At 38.2% G+C, this 23,649-nt stretch overlaps 1 protein-coding gene across 2 annotated transcripts in view; it reads right to left on the bottom strand.

The window, feature by feature from the left end:
• Nucleotides 1-23,649, bottom strand: part of kcnj9 (potassium inwardly rectifying channel subfamily J member 9) — a 30,631-nt gene that overhangs the window by 6,459 nt on the left and 523 nt on the right. The window contains exons 2-7 of one of the 2 annotated variants that reach the window (XM_061979006.1): nt 18,964-19,310; nt 14,398-14,478; nt 13,340-13,736; nt 10,660-10,873; nt 4,197-4,398; nt 1,793-1,985 (exon numbers count right to left, since the gene is read on the bottom strand). In XM_061979006.1, coding sequence (XP_061834990.1) covers nt 1,793-1,985; nt 4,197-4,398; nt 10,660-10,873; nt 13,340-13,619 — 889 coding nt within the window. In that variant the 5' untranslated portion in view covers nt 13,620-13,736; nt 14,398-14,478; nt 18,964-19,310. The remainder of the gene's footprint in view (nt 1-1,792; nt 1,986-4,196; nt 4,399-10,659; nt 10,874-13,339; nt 13,737-14,397; nt 14,479-18,963; nt 19,311-23,649) is intronic. The other variant, XM_061979005.1, reaches the window with a different exon arrangement.

Genomic DNA, 23,649 nt, shown 5'->3' with positions numbered 1-23,649 from the left:
CGTGCGGTCACTAGAGGCGGGGCCTCACCTGCCATCATGGAAAGAAAAAAAATGTAAAAAGAAAACAAATTAATTAAATTGTTATATGTATCCAGTGATTATACTATAAAGTTATTTTCCATTTAACTTCACCAGTTTTCGATTATTTTTATTAAAAATCGCTGAATTTTCACATTTGCCGTTCAAATACTGAGAAGAGACGGTGCGGTGATCAGCAGCCAGTTGAGGCACGTCACTCAGTTGTGCCTCAACTTGGATTGCGGACTCGGCTAACTGCTGGTCTGCTGTGCAGTGAGACCGTATTGTTATATGAATTATATTATACATTTCCATAGTTTAATTAGCTGAGGTATATAATGTACAGTGTATTTTGTCAACAACTGTATGTGTGTAATGTATTTCTTGTGCTGAGCAATCATAAAACTGTTGCAAAGACGCACTGTGTGAGGCTCGCAGTAATCCTGCCTCCTGGTGCCGGTTAATGCACCCCCGCGCAGAGTGCACCCCCCGACGGGAGCGCCACACCAACCAAAGCCCACACCCAAACCCTCCACGTGCAAGACCGAATCCACCCAAAAAAAAGTCACTTAACAAGAAGCCAAAAAGTGCAAAAAAAACAATGCTTGTGCCGGAGGAGCCGTGAACGACTGCAGGGACACAACATTAGGTACACCTGCAGACTGCAGCACGGATTTCACATTTCATTCATTCACAACTCCTCCAACACGAACACCACTGTTCCCGCACTTATAAGTAAAGGTAAGACCATAATAAGGTTTTTTTTAATTAAATGTGCTTTTTTGTGTGCTACAGTTTGTATGTGTAAAGTTAAAGTTAAGTTAAAGTACCAATTAATGATTGTCACACACACACACTAGGTGTGGTGAAATTTGTCCTCTGCATTTGACCCATCCCCTTGATCACCCCCTGGGAGGTGAGGGGAGCCGTGGGCAGCAGCGGCGCCGCGCCCGGGAATAATTTTTGGTGATTTAACCCCCAATTCCAACCCTTGATGCTGAGCGCCAAGCAGGGAAGAATGCTGGTATGAGCTTTTAAACATAACCCGTTAACTGCTGCCAATCAAATGGTGAATAAGACACTCTTTAGGGTTCATATGTTTGTAAATCTGACTGTGATGAAGTCAGTGCCTCACCAGCCATCAACCTCACCGCACGTCACTGATATATATATATATATAGTTGACTGGCGCAGGGGTAGATCTTGCTTTGGTTTATGGCTGAGACCAGGGATCGTGGGCTCGAAAACGCTGACCACTGCCTTGAATAAATAAATAATGATAAATGGGTTGTACTTGTATAGCGCTTTTCTACCTTCAAAGGACTCAAAGCGCTTTGACACTACTTCCACATTTACCCATTCACACACATATTCACACACTGATGGAGGGAGCTGCCATGCAAGGCGCTAACCAGCACCCATCAGGAGCAAGGGTGAAGTGTCTTGCTCAGGACACAACGGACATGGTACTAGGTGGGGATTGAACCAGGGACCCTCGGGTTGCGCACGGCCACTCTTCCACTGCGCCACGCCGTCCCTTACAGTGTACTTAGAGATTTTTTCCATTATATTTAGTAAGTATTAAGATCCCACTCGATTCTGTTTTTCAAAAAAGCGACTAGTGTCAACTCTAGTGACTTTTACTCGTAGTGGACACTTTTGGAGACATGAACGCATGTATCGCTCTTCTCTGCAAGCAGTCGCTTGCTTTTGTCCTGCACAAATATGTTCATAAAGAATAATTCAAACATGGATGAGATGGTGGAAGCCTCACCCTCCTGCGTCTGCTTGGACTTGATGAGCTTGGCCCTCATGTTGGCCCCCACGATGTGTGAGCTGCGCAGGTCGCCCACCCGGAACATCAGGCACAGCTTGTCGTCCCGCAGCGAGATGACGGCATGTTTGGAGAACACCAGCGTCTCCGCCCGCTTGTTGGGCTGCGAGATCTTCACGAACATGCAGCCCACCTGCGCGCACGATGGACGATGTTTGAAAACGGATTATGCACATGAATTATGTAACTTGAATAATCATTTGGAGTGCATGAGAAAGTGTCTTAGCTAACATAACAACTGCTCACTCAACATTAAGTGCTGATAAGTTAATTTTAAACAACAGTACCACAAGCATAATGCAGCTACTACCATCAGGATGTTGCCTACAGCCACAGCTGTTAATGTCAATGTTTTTTGACCGGCACTCATGCAGTGCTACAAACCCCGTTTCCATATGAGTTGGGAAATTGTGTTGGATGTAAATATAAACGGAATACAATGATTTGCAAATCCTTTTCAACCCATATTCAATTGAATGCACTACAAAGACAAGATATTTGATGTTCAAACTCATAAACTTTTTTTTTTTTTTTTGCAAATAATAATTAACTTAGAATTTCATGGCTGCAACACGTGCCAAAGTAGTTGGGAAAGGGCATGTTCACCACTGTGTTACATGGCCTTTCCTTTTAACAACACTCAGTAAAGGTTTGGGAACTGAGGAGACACATTTTTGAAGCTTCTTAGGTGGAATTCTTTCCCATTCTTGCTTGATGTACAGCTTAAGTTGTTCAACAGTCCGGGGGACTCCGTTGTGGTATTTTAGGCTTCATAATGCGCCACACATTTTCAATGGGAGACAGGTCTGGACTACAGGCAGGCCAGTCTAGTACCCGCACTCTTTTACTATGAAGCCACGTTGATGTAACACGTGGCTTCAATCTCAATCAATCAATCTTTATTTATATAGCCCTAAATCACAAGTGTCTCAAAGGGCTGCACAAGCCACAACGACATCCTCGGTACAAAGCCCACATAAGGGCAAGGAAAAACTCACCCCATTGGCATTGTCTTGCTGAAATAAGCAGGGGCGCGTCCATGGTAACGTTGCTTGGATGGCAACATATGTTGCTCCAAAACCTGGATGTACCTTTCAGCATTAATGGCGCCTTCACAGATGTGTAAGTTACCCATGTCTTGGGCACGAATACACCCCCATACCATCACACATGCTGGATTTTCAACTTTGCGCCCATAACAATCCGGATGGTTCTTTTCCTATTTGGTCCAGAGGACACGACGTCCACAGTTTCCAAAAACAAATTTGAAATGTGGACTCATCAGACCACGGAACACTTTTCCACTTTGTATCAGTCCATTTTAGATGAACTCAGGCCCAGCGAAGCCGACGGCGTTTCTGGGTGTTGTTGATAAACGGTTTTTGCCTTGCATAGGAGAGTTTTAACTTGCACTTACAGATGTAGCGACCAACTATAGTTACTGACAGTGGGTTTCTGAAGTGTTCCTGAGCCCACGTGGTGATATCCTTTACACACTGATGTCGCTTGTTGATGCAGTACAGCCTGAGGGATCGAAGGTCTTGGGCTTAGCTGCTTACGTGCAGTGATTTCTCCAGATTCTCTGAACCCTTTGATGATATTACGGAGCGTAGATGGTGAAATCCCTAAATTCCTTGCAATAGCTGGTTGAGAAAGGTTTTTCTTAAACTGTTCAACAATTTGCTCACGCATTTGTTGACAAAGTGGTGACCCTCACCCCATTCTTGTTTGTGAATGACAGAGCATTTCATGGAATCTACTTTTGCACCCAATCATGGCACCCACCTGTTCGTAATTTGCCTGTTCACCTGGGGGATGTTCCAAATAAGTGTTTGATGAGCATTCCTCAACTTTATCAGTATTTATTGCCACCTTTCCCAACTTCTTTGTCACGTGTTGCTGGCATCAAATTCTAAAGTTCATGATTATTTGAAAAAAAAAAAAGTTTATCAGTTTGAACATCAAATATGTTGTCTTTGTAGCATATTCAACTGAATATGGGTTGAAAATTATTTGCAAATCATTGTATTCCGTTTATATTTACATCTAACACAATTTCCCAACTCATATGGAAACGGGGTTTGTAGATAAAGCTACTGAATGCTGACCACTCGTGATGCTTCAAATGTGGACTTCAGGAGGTTACCTACAGCCAGAGCTGTTACGGCCAATGTTTATTGAGCCAGCAAATTAGAAACCCGGCAGTTGTTTGGTTTTGTAGACCCCGCATCCAGTGTCTATAGAAGCCTGTGGTTGACTGATAAGACAACAAGTTTTCCAGGCGGCCACAACTTAACCTGCTAAACATGTGGATCTTCTACGCATGCCAAAAAGCCGTGCTCACCATAAAGGCGTTGACCATGGAGCCCAGTATGGCCTGCAGAAGCAGCAGAATGGTGCCTACGGGACACTGGTCGGTGATGACGCGGTGTCCGTAGCCGATGGTGGTCTCCGTCTCGATGGAGAAGAGGAAGGCTGAAATAAAGCCGTTGACGTTGTTGACGCACGGCGTCCACGTCTCGTCCTCCAGGTGGTCCAGGTCACCCCTGGGGAAGAAGTTGTGATAAATGTCAAAAACGCCCTTGCAGAAACAACTATAAATGTATGAACATACTGTAGACAGCTACAATGTAGCCTATCTCAGTGTTTTTCAACCTTTTTTGAGCCAAGGCACATTTTTTGCTTTAAAAAAATGCGGAGGCACACCACTAGCAGATATCATTAAAAAACTAAACTCAGTTGACAGTAAAACGTCATTGTCGTAATTGTTGGATATGACTTTAAACAATAACCAAGCATACATCACTAAAGCTCTTGTCTCAGAGTAGGTGTACTGTCACCACCTGTCACATCACGCCCTGACTTATTTGGACTTTTCTGCTGTTTTCCTGTGTGTAGTGTTTTAGTTCTTGTCTTGCGCTCCTATTTTGTTGGCTTTTCCTCTTTTTTGGTATTTTCCTTTAGCAGTTTCATGTCTTCCTTTGAGCGATATTTTCCCGCATCTACTTTGTTTTAGCAATCAAGAATATTTCAGTTGTTTTTATCCTTCTTTGTGGGGACATTGTTGATAGTCATGTCATGTTCGGATGTACATTGTGAACGCCGTTTTTGCTCCACTGTAAGTCTTTGCTGTCGTCCAGCATTCTGTTTTTGTTTACTTTGTAGCCAGTTCAGTTTTAGTTTTGTTCTGCATAGCCTTCCCTAAGCTTCAATGCATTTTCTTAGGGGCACTCACCTTTTGTTTATTTTTGGTTTAAGCATTAGATACCTTTTTACCTGCACCCTGCCTCCCGCTGTTTCCGACATCTACAAAGCAATTAGCTACCTGCTGCCACCTACTGATATGGAAGAGTATTACACGGTTACTCTGCCGAGCTCTAGACAGCACCCACACTCAACAACAACACATCATTTGCAGACTATAAATTACTGGTTTGCAAAAAATATTTTTAACCCAAATAGGTGAAACCCAAAACAAAGCGAAAGCTCAGAGGGGACAGACTTCTCTGTTGCGGGTCCCAAACTCTGGAACGATCTCCCTCTCCATGTGAGACAGGCCCCTTCTTTGGCTATTTTTAAGACCCTTCTTAAATCCCATTTTTATTCACTGGCTTTTAACCCAGCATGAGACTTTGAACTGTTTTTAGCTTTTAACTTTTTGAACTGTTTTTAACTTTTAAACTGTTTTTATCTAACAAACTGTTCTTGAGGTAATTTATATTTGCTTTTTAATTGTGTATTTTTATTTCTGTTTTAAATGTTATTTTTTTAGTCTGTCCTTTGCCTCTATTTCTTTGTGGTGTACAGCCCTTTGTTTTTCAACTGTGCTTGTCTTTAAAGGGCTTTATAAATAAAGTTGGTATGGTATGTCATGGTATGGTAAATTAGATAATCTCCCACGGCACACCAGACGGTATCTCACGGCACAGTGTGCCACGGCACAGTGGTTGAAAAACACTGGCCTATCTGACATATTTTTGATCGTCTCATGCCTTCATCACACAAATGGATGAGACCTAAAAGTGCTTGGTAAGCATATTATGAACAAAACTACTACAACTATAGTACGAGTGGTCTGCTAATGTCTGATACAAGTCATCTACCAATTTTCACAATTTATGAATGAAACTACAAGAAGAGGAACATGGATGACAAACAAACATTTTCAGGTTTCACTATGTAAAGCACTTTGAGTCACTGGAGAAAAGCGCTATATAAATATAATTCACATCCCATTCAAAAAATTATGTAAAGAGGAAAGTTTGACCGTTTTAAAGAATTATCTAAAGAACAACGACGGGATAATGTGTACAGTGAAAATTATGTAAACGAAGCATATGGTATAAATAAGCTAAACAACATTTTACAAACATGTAGAAAATAATATTACAGTCATTTATTAGACAAGAACGAAAATAACATGAGAGCCAAACGGAGCATACTCAATAGTATCATTAAACACAGCCCTAAGAAGGATTATTCTAAGTATTTTAAAGACGGTAATGTAACAAACGACAATGTGAACGAAGTCGTGTAACACTTTAATAAATACATTGTAAATATTGGAACCAACTTAGAGCAAAGGATTCCAGTTACCAGTTACCAGTTAATGAAAATCCCAACTCAATGTTCCTCATTAATGTGACAAAAGAGGAAATAATCAAAATTGTAAAGAAACGCAAATCCAAGACTTCAACTGATTGTCATGGAATAGATATAAAAGCGATACAAAGAAGTTATTGAAGACATTTCAGAGCCTTTAACGTATATTAGCAATCTGTCATTTCAAACTGGAAAATTCCCACACAAAATGAAAATAGCAAAAGTAGTACCAATTTAAAAGACTGGAAACCAACACCAATTCATAAACCATGGACCTGTTTCTTTACTGCCACAGTTTCCTGAAATCATTGAAAAATTATTTAACAACAGATTGGACAAATTCTTGAATAAAAGTGGAACAGTCACAGACAACCAATATGGATACAGTGCCATGAATCGAAATAACAGAGGAAATTACCAACGCAATAGATGGTAAACAGTGTGCAGCTGCAGTGTTTATGGATCTAACTAAAGCATTTGACACTATCAATCATAATATCTTAATTACAAAATTAAAACGATATGGCATCAGACGTCTGGTCTTAAACTTGACAAGAAGCTACTTAACCAACAGGAAGCCAGGTGAAAATATATCAACAGAGCTAGAGATATCTTGCGGTGTACCCCAGGGATCAATACTGGGACCAAAATTGGTTAAATCTTTATACAAACGTCATTTGTAAAGTTACAAAGGACTTTAAGTTAGCAATTTTAGCAGACGACACAACTTATTTTTGTTCAGGAGAGAACAAACAGAAGCTAATACAAATAATAGATTAAATTAAAAAGATGGTTTGACAAAAACAGACTATCTTTGAATCTCAGTGAAACTAAACTAATGCTATTCGGTAACAGTAGAAGAGAAAGTCAAACACAAATACAGATAGACAGAGTAGATATTGAAAGAGTAACATAATTTGTGGGCATAATAATAGATGGTAGAAATAACTGTAAATCTCATGTAAAAAATATGCAACATATAACATACATAAAGCAAAATATGTTCTAGACCAAACTTCACTTCATATTCTCTACTGCTCGCGAGTGTTACCGTACCTCAGTTATTGTGCAGAAATATGGGGAAATAACTACAAAAATACACTTCATTCACTAACAGTGTTACAAAATATATCAGTCAGAATAGTACATAATGTCGGAATATCGGATATCGGCAAAAAAGCCATTATCGGACATCTCTATTAGTTATAATGAATAAACTATGGAGTGATTTGACAATGAGTTCTGAGTATGTGCTTTTACTGCCACCTTTAAGTCTGTGTGGTATAAAATAAGTAACAGATCAATACGGTATTGATAAAATCTTTGTTAAATCCTGTGCTTCTTTTCAGTTAAGGGTACAAGAAACACTTAAATCACTGACCATTTTTATTTTATTTTTTAATTCCAACTTGATGTAATGTTCCAAATATCTTCAGGCCATGACAAACCACACATAAGGGACTGACTAAGGAAGTTTTGCAGTCAAACTCCACAGGCTAACATCTCTGATTACGTCAAAGAAAGCTAATTATTAAAGTGGTGTTCATTTAACTAACTATAATCTTTTTTTTCACCATGTTAGTGGGCGAGGACGTGCAGGAGTGATCCTCTGTCGCACCTCATGGTGGCCCTTTACTGATACGAAAAGGTCACCGTTTTTTTATGAGTCAAGCCCGTTAGTTAATTGGAGCGATGATCCGGCAGACATATCCAGCCCGGATGAAATATACGCCACAATGTGATTACTGCTTTGTCATGGGCTTTTCTGGCTGAGAAATGTCAACTTTTTTTTTTCGCCCCTCGCAGCAGAAAACGCCTTGAAGGCCTTGTCGCTCGCCCGAGGCCATTACAGCAGTTCGGGAAAGGTGACGCCGCCGTGTGGCGCTCTAATTAACGGAGTCAGTATTTTGGGCGAGAGTTGCTTATGTTGTATTGACTTCCTGTCAAGTGTTATGTGATCACATCATTTATTTGTCATGTTTGGCAATAAATAAGATGCTATTAGGCGAGCGCAAAGCAGCTTATGTCCATTAAACAATAACTCACTTACTGTTGTCCGCATGTAAAAGACAAATAGCGTGCTAAACAGACACATTTGCATTTTGTGCCACCCAGCACAAAATTATGCGTAATAATAAATATTCTTGGCAAACACTCCTAAGTAAAGTGATATTACTTTTGACCTAGTTATTACATTAATTATAACTACACAACTGCAAAGTAAATGCCCTTATTTGCCAACAAAAGAAGGTCAAACTATTAGGCGATGATGCAGTGCAGTTTATACATGTATATATGTATATATATATATATATATATATATATATATATATATATATATATATATATATATATATATATATATATATATATACATATATATATATATATATATATATATATATATATATATATATATATATATATATATATATATATATATATATATATATATGTGTGTGTGTGTGTATATACATATATATATATATACATATATATTTGTATATACATGTATATATATATATATATATATATATATATATACGTATGTATATACACACATATAGACACATATACATATATATGTATATATATATATATATATATATATATATATGTATATACACACATATAGACACATATACATATATATATGTATATATATATATATATATACTGTATATATATATATATATATATACACAGCTATATATACATATATGTATATATACTGTATGTACACACACACACACACAAACTCATATATATACATATATATATATATGAGTTTGTGTGTGTGTGTACATACAGTATATATACATATATGTATATATAGCTGTGTGTGTATATATATATATATATATATATATATATATATATATATATATACAGTATATATATATATATATACTGGATGTACACACACACACACACATTGGTATATATATATATATATATATATATATTGAATTGGCTATTTTTTTAATATTACCGAACCCAAAAAATTAAGCAGACATTTAAGGATAGTATCGCCTTTGCATCCTTACCAGCTCTGGAATAAATTTTCTTGGAGTGGAAATCACAGTTTGCCCCCAAGGCCTCCCTGTGGCTTAAGGATCTCATGTTTTACTTAGATCTAGAGAAAATTAAATATAATCTGAGGGGTACGCCAAATAAATTTGACTTGGCCTGGGGCTGTATGATTAGTTACATAGCTAAATTAAAGACACTATAGGACAAATGTGACACTCACTGTTGACAATGAACCTTTTCACTCAACTCAATTCTACTCAGTGACACTTCTCTGTATGTTTTTTTATTTCTTTAATCAGTTTGTTAAATTTTCTATCTGCTTATAGTGAAGAGGTAGGCAGTACATTGCCAAGCTAGTTAGTACATCACAGCAATATCATAGCAATCCTGAGATACCAAAAAATATTAGGGATGGAATTAATACCTGTACTCAAGGGTATCAATTTTAGGTAGTTTTGTGTAAAATCTCACATTTTTCAATTCATATTTAACAGTGAGCTGATAATAATAACTGTGCTGTCCAGTTGTCATATTTAGTTTTCTTACATTTCTGAGTATCATTTGTAAATATGCATTAATTCCAGTTTGTTATAGGTGTGCTGCTGTAATCAGGAAATTGTCTAAGCCATTAAGCTGAATGTGCCAGTCTTGTCTTTCCTTGAGTCCTACAAAATGTTTGTATTGTTAGTATTTTACTTATTACACACCAGCTGTTTGATTACAACGTGCATCTTCAATGTAGTTTTCATTACCAAATTTGGAGGTGTTGAAATTACAATGTAAAATCGCTAATGCTAATCAGTAGCATGTGTATGGCATATTCAATGTAAGTTAGCATTGAGCTAACACATTTTGAAAAGTGGAGCCTTACTTTTAAGCGTTTTCCATCAGGCATGCTGATTAAAATTGTACCGATTTCCACACTCTATTTAGCAGCATCGGGAATTGGAGCAATCTTATTGGACTATAGGCACAATTTTGGAGATGCCTGAACATTAATTCGATATCTTTTTTCCTCTCAATGTGCGTAAATTAGTTCATCTTAAGGAAAAAAAACATATTTCAATATTTCACAATGCTCACCCGTTATAAATAAGACACATCTTCTGTCTTTTAACAAGAAGGAAATAAATATTGACGCGCAAAAGCATTTGTCTGAATTTTCATCTTACCTGCAGTACGCTATCAGGTACCAGATGGCGCCAAAAAAGAGCCACGTGACGGCGTAGGCCATGACAAAAACGAAGAGCGAGCAGCGCCAGTTGAGATCCACGAGCGTGGTGAAGATGTCCGTCAGGTAGCGGTAGGTCTCGCGCATGTTGCCGTGCTGCACGTTGCAGCGGCCGTTCTTCTCCACGTAGCGCTGCCTCTTGCGGCGAGTGCGAGCTGGTGCGGCGAGACAAGGAAACAGACATTTGGGTTAGAAGAACCTGAGGACATGTCCGTTCAGACACATTTGTAGCAAATATTGTGTTACTGTATATCTTGTAATGGTACAACCCTATAAAAAATGACTTTGGATTTACTTTAGAGAAGTCAGTCTACAGCTTTTAAAGCAGTATCGATATGATTGACGAACCGCCATTATTTCCTAAATTGCTATATTGTGTTATATATATATTAGTATTAGGGATGTAACAATAATTGGTATTAATGATATATTAATGATGAAACTCTCGACTAGAGATGTCCGATAATATCGGACTGCCGATAATATCAGCCGATAAACGCTTTAAAATGTGATATCGGAAATTATCGGTATCGGTTTCAAAAAGCAAAATTTATGACTTTTTAAAACGTAGGGAGAAATACAGAGCGCCAATAAACCTTAAAGGCACTGCCTTTGCGTGCCGGCTCTATCACATAATATCTACGGCTTTTCACACACACAAGTGAATGCAAAGCATACTTGGTCAATAGCTATACAGGTCACACTGAGGGTGGCCGTATAAACAACTTTAACACTGTTACAAATATGCGCCACACTGTGAACCCACACCAAACAAGAATGACAAACACATGTCGGGAGAACATCCGCACCGTAACACAACATAAACACAACAGAACAAATACCCAGAACCCCTTGCAGCACTAACTCTTCCGGGACGCTACAATATACACCCCCCGCTACACCCTACACCCCCCCCCCCCACACACACACACATCAACACTGCCCCCCCCCAACCCCGCCCACCTCAACCTCCTCGTGCTCTCTCAGAGAGAGTATGTCCCAAATTCCAAGCTGCTGTTTTGAGGCATGTTAAAAAAAATGATGCACTTTGTGACTGCAATAATAAATATGGCAGTGCCATGTTAGCATTTTTTTCCATAACTTGAGTTGATTTATTTTGGAAAACCTTGTTACATTGTTTAATGCATCCAGCGGGGCATCACAACAAAATTAGGCATAATAATGTGTTAATTTCACGACTGTATATATCGGTATCGGTTGATATCGGAATCGGTAATTAAGAGTTGGACAATATCGGAATATCGGCAAAAAAAACATTATCATATCAGACATCGGACTGATTGGTGCTAGCTCATTACCTTAAATACTAATATGAAAACAAGAGACTTTTACTTTTTTCCTCATTAAGAATTTACATACCCCAATATAAACTTATATAATCACGTTACTGTTTGAGCAACTAAGCTATTTAATTGTGCAGATTGAACCTACAAGCTGTGCTGTCTTAGCACAGGGTGATCGATACATACTCGGAAAAACATGACACGGAGGGGTTTTTACGGTGCGTTTGAGGATCGCTGAAGAGAGTAGGATGCCACAACGCCCATCTGAACACTGTTATCAGTGAAGCATCAGAAACACAAACATGTAAAATGGTCGGTTTTCTAACAGTGTGTATTAGAGATGTCCGATAATGGTCCAACTCTTAATTACCGATTCCGATATCAACCGATACCGATATATACAGTCGTGGAACTAAGACATTAGTATGCCTAATTTTGTTGTGATGCCCCGCTGGATGCATTAAACAATGTAACAAGGTTTTCCTAAATAAATCAACTCAAGTTATGGAAAAAAAATGCCAACATGGCACTGCCATATATATTATTGAAGTCACAAAGTGCATTATTTTTTTAACATGCCTCAAAACAGCAGCTTGTAATTTGGGACATGCTCTACCTGAGAGAACATGAGGAGGTTGAGGTGGGCGGTGTTGGGGGGGGGGGGGGGGGGGGGGTATATTGAAGCGTCCCGGAAGAGTTAGTGCTGCAAGGGGTTCTGGGTATTTGTTCTGTTGTGTTTATGTTGTGTTACGGTGCGGATGTTCTCCCGAAATGTGTTTGTCATTCTTGTTGGGTGTGGGTTCACAGTGTGGCGCATATTTGTAACAGTGTTAAAGTTGTTTATACGGCCACCCTCAGTGTGACCTGTATGGCTGTTGACCAAGTATGCTTTGCATTAACTTGTGTGTGTGAAAAGCCGTAGGTATTATGTGATTGGGCCGGCACGCAAAGGCAGTGCCTTTAAGGTTTATTGGCGCTCTGTAATTCTCCCTACGTCCGTGTACCACTCCCTACAGCGGCGTTTTAAAAAGTCATACATTTTTATTTTTGAAACCAATACCGATAATTTCCGATATCACATTTTAAAGCATTTATCGGCGGACATCTCTAGTGGGTATATTTATTTTAGTTATTTTAAAACATCTAAAGATTTTAGTGTGTCTATAAGTACTTTTTGAGCAGATTTTACAATGATAATTACAATAACCATGATCATTTTGGTCACAATAACCTTGATATGAATTTTTCATATCCTTACATCCATGATTAGTATATATTTTCAAAAGGTTGGTCGACATTCAGGTGACAATCACTCACCCCACCCAAATCGCCCCCTCTCCTTCTCCGCCCCCTGGGTTTTCTTTCTGGTTTGATTGGCTTGGGCCTCCCGCTCGGCCATCTTGGATTGGAACGACCTGTTGACCTTAGCCAACACGGGAGGGGAGGGCGGCGCCTCAGTGGTGACCACATGGCCCAGTTCCTCGGATACATTGAAGACCCCAGCGGAGGAAGAGACTTCTGCGGCTTCTGGCTTGTCCTCCACAGGTAGCGACAGCGAGTCTGGGCGAGGTGACAGGACGGAATCCTCCAGAGCCATGTTGTGTGTGTGTGTGTGTGTGTGTGTGTGTGTGTGTGTGTTTGTGTCTGTGTGTGATTGTGTTATTTAAAGTTTGGCACACTCAGTCTGCTGGATGTTGGTTGAAGCATTTGTTTGCTGAAACAAGAGAAGGAAAACATGGCGGGTCAAGCTTTTGTCCCGACATAATGACTCAAAATAAATAAAGGTCTACAAGGGCAGCTTTAAATGTGGTTTTGTGCAAGGCGGGAAACTAAAATGACTCAGCACATCTCAAAAAAGAATTCCAATTTAGAGGAGCACCAATTTCATTCGTCATTATGTGTTGCATTTATGGAAAAATAGACAATAACAAATCTGTGAAGTTATAAATATGGCTGTTAGAATAATTATGTATATATTATCACACAACTCTTATGCTTAAGGGCTGTTGCTATAGTTAACTGTGCTGAAGTGGTATTTTTCTTTGTCTGTGCAAAGTTGGCAATCCAAAAGATTGCAAGCCAGTCTCGTATCAGTGTTTGTGTCCAGGAACGGCCTGCTGACTGCCAAGGCCGAACACCGCCGTGACGCAGACAGAGCAGAGACAAGGCGATATCACCAGCGTCAACACATTTGCATTTCTTGTATAATCATACATTGTGTCTAACTGGAGCTGTCGAGATTACCCCCTTCCCTCAGCGACAGCTTCAGTGATGTAACCAGGGACCTCCCAAATAAATAGAGGAAGCACGTGGGTTAGACTTTAGAGAGCGAAGTTTGGATCTGTAACTAGAGTACAGCCCAAATAATGTCTTACCTCAATTGAGCAAAATGTAACTCTGTCTCTGCATGATTCCTTGCTTCTCGTCTGTTTAATAGATGTCATCAGTGTTTGAACCTGACAATGGCAGAGGCCTGAATTACTAAAAAGGTTGTGTTATTAACAAAAACCCTGAAACTTATTTAAGATCTGCACTAAAATTCAGGGGAAACTTTGCAAACTTGTCAACAAATTTGTGCTAATCATGCTAAGAAACCGATAAATGACTCCCAAAACATAGCGGAACAAGAAATAACACAAATAAAACCCTTGACAAAAGTGAAACAAAATCGACGAGCGATTCTCAAACGCTGTGGTACCACTATTGTGGTATGCGGGCTCTATCTAGTGGTACGGCAAAGAATCACTTCATTAAAATACAATGTTTTATTTTCCTATATTCGAAAAAAAATTGACTGCATGCAAAGTAACGATGTATATATATATATATATATATATATATATATATATATATATATATATATATGTATGTATAGTATGTATGTATGTGTATATCTACATATATATGTATGTATGTGTGTATATGTATATATATATATATATAGATAGATATGTATAAATACACATACATACATATATATGTATATATGTATGTATATATATATATATATATATATATATATATATATTTGTATATATATATTTGTATATATATATATATATATATATATATATATGTATGTATGTGTATATATATATGTATGTGTATATATATATATATATATATATGTATGTATGTATGTATGTATGTATGTATGTATGTATGTATGTATATATATATATATATATATATATATATATATATATATATATATATATATATATATATATATATATATATGTGTATGTGTATATGTATATATATATATATATATATATATATATATGTATGTATTAGAGATGCGCGGTTTGCGGACACAACCGCGGAGTCCGCGGATTATCCGCGGATCGGGCGGATGAAATTAAAAAAAATAAGATTTTATCCGCTCGCGGGTCGGGTCGGGCGGATTAATTAGATTTTTTTTTGATTTTTTTTTTGCGGGTGGCAGTTAAACCAATTGGGAAATATATATACATAGTTAAATGTTGTTACCCACATACGAAAAACGAGCAGGCACCTGCAGCATATGCCACAATAGAAGAAAAAAAAAAAAAAGATGGACACTTTTACGGAGCGGAGAAGGCCCCCGACGCCTCGCCGGGGTCCGGGACCGAGGCCCCTTCCCCCGAGAGGGCCCCACCGGGAGCCGTAGCTGAGGCGATCCGCGAGAAGGGCCTGACGCACGTCCAGGGTCACTACCGCGCCCACCGCACCGACACCCCGCCTCGTCCGCTTTCGACGCGGCCGGCGTCACGCGCAGCAGGTAAGCAGCTTACCTGCCCGCCACCCCCGTGGCCGGGGGCTCGTAACATGGGTCACTCCGCGCGCTCCGCCCGCGCAGCTTACCTGCTTGCCACCCCTGTTGCCGGGGGCGCGTAAAAGGGGTCACTCCGCGCTCAGTGCGCTCACGAAAGGGGTGGGGCTCACCCTGGTTGATATAGAGAGCAGGACAGTGGCCATGGAATTTCATTTAAGGTTTGTGATAAACCATCAAACTCATTCGTTAAAAGGACTCTATAGTAATATAAAGCGAATTTTTCTGGACATTATCATGCAAGAAAAGTTTATTTTTGGGATCGCGATCACCGCGTAATGATTTTTAAAGGTTGCATTACATTATTAACTGTCCCATGTGATCAGCCAGTGCAATTGGAAGTCCATGCTCAATTATTGCCTCCGTAAATAAAACTTCGGCATTTATCACATCCAAAGAATCTGTTTGGGCGACGAAAAACGTTGAAAGTTTTCCACTTGTATCGCTAGCAACGGCATTAGACTTGTGTTCTTTTGTCCCAACGTGGTCTTTTACATCGCTAATTCCTCCGTGTCCGATCGAAAAATCTTGTCTGCACAAGGTGCAATTCGCGTAGTTTTCACCCTTTTTTTTTTTTTAATTAATATTAGATATATAACAACGGGCGGATGGCGGGCGGATGCAGTTCTGATCAAACGTTACATCGGGTGGATGGCGGATGGTTGACGACTTTCTGACGCGGTTGCGGATGAGATAAATTGCCTATCCGCGCATCTCTAGTATGTATATATATATAAACTACGTGTACTGTCACGACCTGTCACATCATGCCGTGACTTATTTTGAGTTTTTTGGTGTTTTCCTGAGTGTAGTGTTTTAGTTCTTGTTTGCGCTCCTATTTTGTTGTTGACTGTCATGTCATGTACGGATGTACTTTGTGGACGCCGTCTGCTGCTCCACACGCCGTAAGTCTTTGCTGTTGTCCAGCATTCTGTTTTTGTTTACTTTGCAGCCAGTTCAGTTTTAGCTTCGTTCAGCATAGCCATCCCTAAACTTCAATGCCTTCTCTTAGCGGTACTCGTCTTTTGTTTATTTTTGGTTTAAGCGTTAGATACCTTTTTACCTGCACGCTGCCTCCCGACATCTACAAAGCAATTAGCTACATGCTGCCACCTACTGATCCATCCATCCATCCATTTTCTACCGTTTGTCCCTTTCGGGGTCGAGGGGGGGGGGGGGGCGCTGCAGCCTATCTGAGCTGTATTCGGGCGGAAGGCGGGGTACACCCTGGACAAGTCGCCACCTCATCCCAGGGCCAACACGGATAGACAGACAACCTTCACACTCACATTCACACACTAGGGCCAATTTAATGTTGCCAATCAACCTATCCCCAGGTGCATGTCTTTGGAGGTGGGAGGAAGCCGGAGTACCTGGAGCAGTGGTTCTTAACCTGGGTTCGATCGAACCCTAGGGGTTCGGTGAGTCGGCCTCAGGGGTTCGGCGGAGGTCAAAACACACCCGACTCATCGTGTAAATACACACTTCTCCCTATCGGCGTATTACGGATACAGCAACAGCTGACTGGTTTGCAGGTGTGTAATTTGTTGTGAGTTTATGCACTGTGTTGGTTTTGTTGTTTGAACAAGGTGATGTTCATGCATGGTTTAGTATGGGAACATATTCATTAATTAGTTGCTTATTAACATGCAAATTAGTAACATATTGGCTCTTAACTAGTCATTATTAAGTACTTATTAATGCCTTATTCGGCATGGCCTTGTTATAACCCTAACACTCTAACCCTGACCCTAACCCTAACCAAATAACTCTAAATTAAGTCTTTATTATGTCAGGGGTTGTAGGTGACGAACCCCAAGATGCAGAGAAGGCGGAAGGCATTGTGAGGGAGAACATGATTTAATGTCCAAAAGTAAAAATAAAGAAAAGACACAAACCAGGAACTAGGAGGACAAACTGGAAACAGGGAACAGGGATCCAGCAAACAGAGACTATGAACAAAAAGATAGTAAGCTACAAACAGCTACAGAATATAGCTTACCGCTACCGCATACAGCTACACTGACATCGACACGACAGGTAGGGACGACAATAATCCAGCAGTGACTTGAGGGCAGGGCAGGTATAAATAGCAGCTGGCTGATTGACACCAGGTGTGGCCAGGTGCCAATCCGCCACAGCTGAGGGGACAGCACTCAGAGAACAACAGGAAACTGAACCAAAATGAGACAAAACAAACAGGAAAAACTAAAACTTAACCAAACGGTCAGGGACAAGCCTGACATATTACTTAGAATATGTTCCCCTAGTGTCCAAATAACTCTAAATTAAGTCTTTGTTACTTAGAATATGTTCCCCATACTAAAGTGTTACCAAAAACATATAACTTTGTCTTGAATTAGAAAAAAAAAACATTTTATTTTTCACTAAAGAAGGGTTCGGTGAATGCGCAAATGAAACTGGTGGGGTTCGGTACCTCCAACGAGGTTAAGAACCACTGACCTGGAGGGAACCCACGCAGTCAAGGGGAGAACATGCAAACTCCACACAGAAAGATCCCGAGCCCGGGATTGAACTCAAGACCTTCGTATTGTGACGCAGACGCACTAACCCCTCTTCCACCGTGCTGCCACCACCTACTGATATGGAAGAGTATTTATTACACGGTTACTCTGCCGATCTCTACACAGCACTCAACAACGGCACATGTGCGGATTATAATTACCGGTTTGCAAAAAAATATTTTTAACCCAATTAGGTGAAATTATATCATCTCCCATGGCACACCAGACTGTAGAGTGTGCCGTGGGACAGTGGTTGATAAAAACTGGTCTAGTGAGTGGGAGAAATGTGGACAGGGGCTGTGGACAGTGATCTTTAGCAGGAAGCAGTGGAGACACTTTAGCATGTTTATAGTCAAGCAGCTGGGGGAGGTGTTCCATATATAAATGTGTGCTACATCACCTCAGGCCTACTGGGGTATCTTGCATAAGTCCTACACTAGGCCCTGCTCTGTAAAATATGTCCAAAATATGTCGTCTTACTGCATTTGGAGACAATTGTGATGACGTAAGACCCCAGCGGACGCATCAGAAATTGACACAATTAAAAAAAAAACTGACTAAGGGGAAAATACTGTTTGTGTTTTGAAATGATGAAACCTCACCTGATCACTTTTGTCCGGCTGAAGGTTTCATTTGAAGAAGAAGAAGAAGCAGCTTGGTCGTCGTGGGGGAGAGACAAGAGCCGGTGTTGGTTGGACGTGCTCCATTTCTGCTGTTGGAGTGGCGGCGAGGCGGCATCGGTTGTTCGTCTCTCTCTCTCTCTGCCCTCCGGGTAACAAAAGAGCTCTCAGCGGTCACAAGGAAACGGAAGCTGCGCGTCCACCGGTGGCGAGTGTGGCGCCGTGCTGCTGAGGAAGCTCCGCGGTGCTCGGATGTGATGGAGGCGGTCAGGTGTGGAGGTTGCTGCTGTCGTCAGCCCAGCCCCTTTAGCAGCCTCCCCGGATAAATGCTGGAAATTCACAACAATGTTTAGAAAAGTGCTCACATTTTACACAACATTTAGAATGTATATATTTAAAAAATTTAAAAAAAATAAAATAAAATAAAAAAAGCTAAACGCTCACTGGCCAAAAGAGCTAATAAGAGTCGATACAAACCAGTTGTATTAAATAAATTAGCCTTTGTAGCAAAATAATGCTTGATTTTTTTTTAGGTCTTCCTTTAAGACAATTACTTTTCATTTTACAACATTAATATATTGTTGCTGCTTATATATATATATATATATATATATATATATATATATATATATATATATATATATATATATATATATATATATATATATATATTATTTTTTTTTTTATTTTTTTTTTAAATGCTAAACGCTCACTGGCCAAAAGAGCTAATAAGAGTTGATACAAGCCAGTTATATTAAATAAATTAGCGTTTGTAGCAAAATAATGCTTGATTTTTTTTAGTTCTTCCTTTAAAACAATTACTTTTCATTCGACAACATTAGTATATATTTGCTGCTTATATATATATGTGTTTTGTTTTTTTGTAAATGCTAACCGCTCACTGGCCAAAAGAGCTAATAAGAGTCGATACAAGCCAGTTATATTAAATAAATGAGCCTTTGTAGCAAAATAATGCTTGATTTTTTTTAAGTCTTCCTTTAAAAAAAAACAAAAAACGATTTTTTTAAAATGAGAATCGATTCTGAATCGCACAACGTGAGAATCGCGATTCGAATTCGAATCGATTTTTTCCCACACCCCTATTTAAAACAATTACTTTTCATTCGACAACATTAATATATTGTTGCTGCTTGTATATATATATTTTTTTAAATGCTAAACACTCACTGGCCAAAAGAGCTAATAAGAGTCGATACAAGCCAGTTATATTAAATAAATGAGCATTTGTAGCAAAATAATGCTTGATTTTTTTTTAGGTCTTCCTTTAAAACAATTACTTTTCATTCGACAACATTAATATATTGTTGCTGCTTATATATATATATATATATATATATATATATATATATATATATATATATATATATATATATATATATATATATATTATTTATTTATTTATTTATTTTTAAATGCTAAACGCTCACTGGCCAAAAGAGCTAATAAGAGTCGATACAAGCAAGTTATATTAAATAAATGAGCCTTTGGAGCAAAATAATGCTTGAATTTTTTTTAGGTCTTCCTTTAAAACAATTACTTTTCATTCGACAACATCAATATTAGGGGTTTGGGAAAAAATCGATTCGAATTCGAATCGCGATTCTCACGTTGTGCGATTCAGAATCGATTCTCATTTTAAAAATCGATTTAAAAAATAAAAATAAAATTATCTTATATATGTTTTTTTTTTTTTAATTAATCAATCCAACAAAACAATACACAGCAATACCATAACAATACAATCCAATTCCAAAACCAACCCCGACCCAGCAACACTCAGAACTGCAGTAAACAGAGCAATTGAGAGGAGACACAAACACGACACAGAACAAACCAAAAGTAGTGAAACAAAAATGAATATTATCAACAACAGTATCAATATTAGTTACAATTTCAACATAGCAGTGATTAAAAATCCCTCTTTGACATTATCATTAGACATTTATAAAAAAATAAAAATAAATGAACAATAGTGTCACAGTGGCTTACACTTGCATCGCATCTCATAAGCTTGACAACACACTGTGTCCAATATTTTCACAAAGATAAAATAAGTCATATTTTTGGTTAATTTAATAGTTAAAACAAATTTACATTATTGCAATCAGTTGATAAAACATTGTCCTTTACAATTATAAAATATTTTTACAAAAATCTACTACTCTGCTTGCATCTCAGCAGACTGGGGTAGATCCTGCTGAAATCCTATGTATTGAATGAATAGAGAATCGTTTTGAATCGGGAAAATATCGTTTTTGAATCGAGAATCGCGTTGAATCGGAAAAAAAAACAAAAAACGATTTTGAATCGAATCGTGACCCCAAGAATCGATATTGAATCGAATCGTGGGACACCCAAAGATTCGCAGCCCTAGTTTTAAAGGAAGACTTTAAAAAAAAAATCAAGCATTATTTTGCTACGAAGGCTCATTTATTTAATATAACGGGCTTGTGGATTAGATTTTATATCGCGCTTTTCTATTATTAGATACTCAAAGTGCTCACAGTGAAGTGGGAACCCATCATTCATTCACACCTGGTGGTAAGCTATATATATATATATATATATGCTATTTTTATCAACAAACCTGTATGTGAACAATATACAGATGCAACAACAACAAAAATCATCATCATTGATTCAACACTGATACCTTCGGTATTGATTCAATAGATATCTGTAGGTATTTATACGATTGATATTTGGGGTGGGCGATACTGCCATATAATATATGGCCATTACAGCCGACAACGATACTGATACATATGCCTTTTACTTGACCATTTTCAATATTTGTGAATAATCAGGAGCATCACTAGCTTTTAAGGACAGGGGGGCTTAGCCCCCAAGCAGGAGATGCACAAGATGCGAGTGAACGTAGCGCACGAGCACAAAACTTCACAAACGGCTAACAAAGACTTAGAAATTATTCATTGTTATTATTATTTTTTCAGTCGGTTTATTTTCAATCTGTGTTCAGTACAACAACAAACATGGGTTTGCACAATGACATTTTGTTTACAGCATCAACAAGAAACAATTACTTGCATGATACTTCAAGATACACTGAAACACAATGAAAGTCATGGCATTAGCCTCTATGTTATTCATTCACAATATAGAGGCTAATGCCACGACTTTCGCTCACAATACAATAATTGTTTGTTCCCAAATATTTTGAAGTTGCACAGATTACATTTAGGGCACATATGTGACTAAAATGATTGTAAATTCAAGCCCTGGAAATATTACTTAATTACTTGAATTAAAGTAATATCTGGATCGGGATAATTTGGCTTGTATATAATATATATATATATATATATATATATATATATATATATATATATATATATATATATATATATATATATATGTCTTAATAAGGTTATCCAAAAAATAGTGCTCGATACCATAGTAGAGCGCAATATATGTATGTGTGGGGAAAAAAAATTTGAGGGAACCCCCCCTCATGAAACAGGCCTGTAGAGATGAAATAGTCTTGTGATTTTTTTCCCACACATACATATATATATATATATATATATATATATATATATACACATATGTATTATGGCAAGTCGTTAAGGAAATTAAATATATATGGAAGTCTGAATAGAAATGAGAAACGTTTATATATACTGTAAATAAGAAAGACTTAGAGTCCGTCTGCTGATCTGGAAAAGAGCCAAAGCTGTCAAAGAGCCGAGGGGCCATCTTCAAAGTGCAATGCTGAAACAAATAATGCAAACAATAAAATGTAACTTCCAGGGCTTGAGATAAACGTAGTCCCGTCGTCCCGGGGATGGTAAAAAAAAACGCACGGGACGAAATTAAATGCTCCCTGGAACGATGGCTTTTAACCATTTTTTTTCTTTTTCTTTTTATGTATTTATTCATTTTACATTTTATATTAAATGTCTTGGTTTTTCCACCCTCTGAAAATCTTATGAAATGTTTAGCAAGCCATTCTATAATAATACAACAGCTATTAATGTAACAATACAATAAAACAAATATATTTAATGATGTTTTTTTCATTATTTTAACAATAGGCTAATGTATATTACTTTATATAGATTCTACATGAAACACAAAATGTAAAAACTAAATTATTTACAATTGCAGACACAAGGTTCTTGTTCTGCAGTGCTGTGTGCTAATGTGCTTTGTACACTTGCAAGACCGCAGGCAAGGTCGCAGAGAAAATGCGGACTGGATTTTGAGTGATGTGGGCATTTTCTATATGAACAAGTGGAATGGATGACGCACTAAAGGGGCTCTCTACCTTACGCTATGAAGTGAGGGGAAACTGAGTGAATAATGACAGGTTATATGATTATTTATTTAAACTCATATTCGGGCCACTTTATAATGAATATGTCAGCATGTATTTGTAAAAAAATAAAATAAAATAAAAAAATTGTTTTTCTGTTTTTTTTTAACATCAAATTATTTAGGGGGGCTTAAGAACATTTCAGGGGGGCTTGAGCCCCCCTAAAATAGGCCTAACAACGCCAAAGTGAATAATGTTTTATGTTTTCCTTCAACTGACATCATACTATATAGCAAAAAAAATATATAGAAAAAAGACAATGTAACAATATCAACTAAATCATGAAAAAACATCATATTAAAAGAGTGCTG

This window comes from Nerophis lumbriciformis, linkage group LG19, assembly GCF_033978685.3.
Source record: "Nerophis lumbriciformis linkage group LG19, RoL_Nlum_v2.1, whole genome shotgun sequence".
Classification (NCBI taxonomy): Eukaryota; Metazoa; Chordata; class Actinopteri; order Syngnathiformes; family Syngnathidae; genus Nerophis; species Nerophis lumbriciformis.
This window is presented reverse-complemented; position numbering and strand designations above follow the sequence as displayed.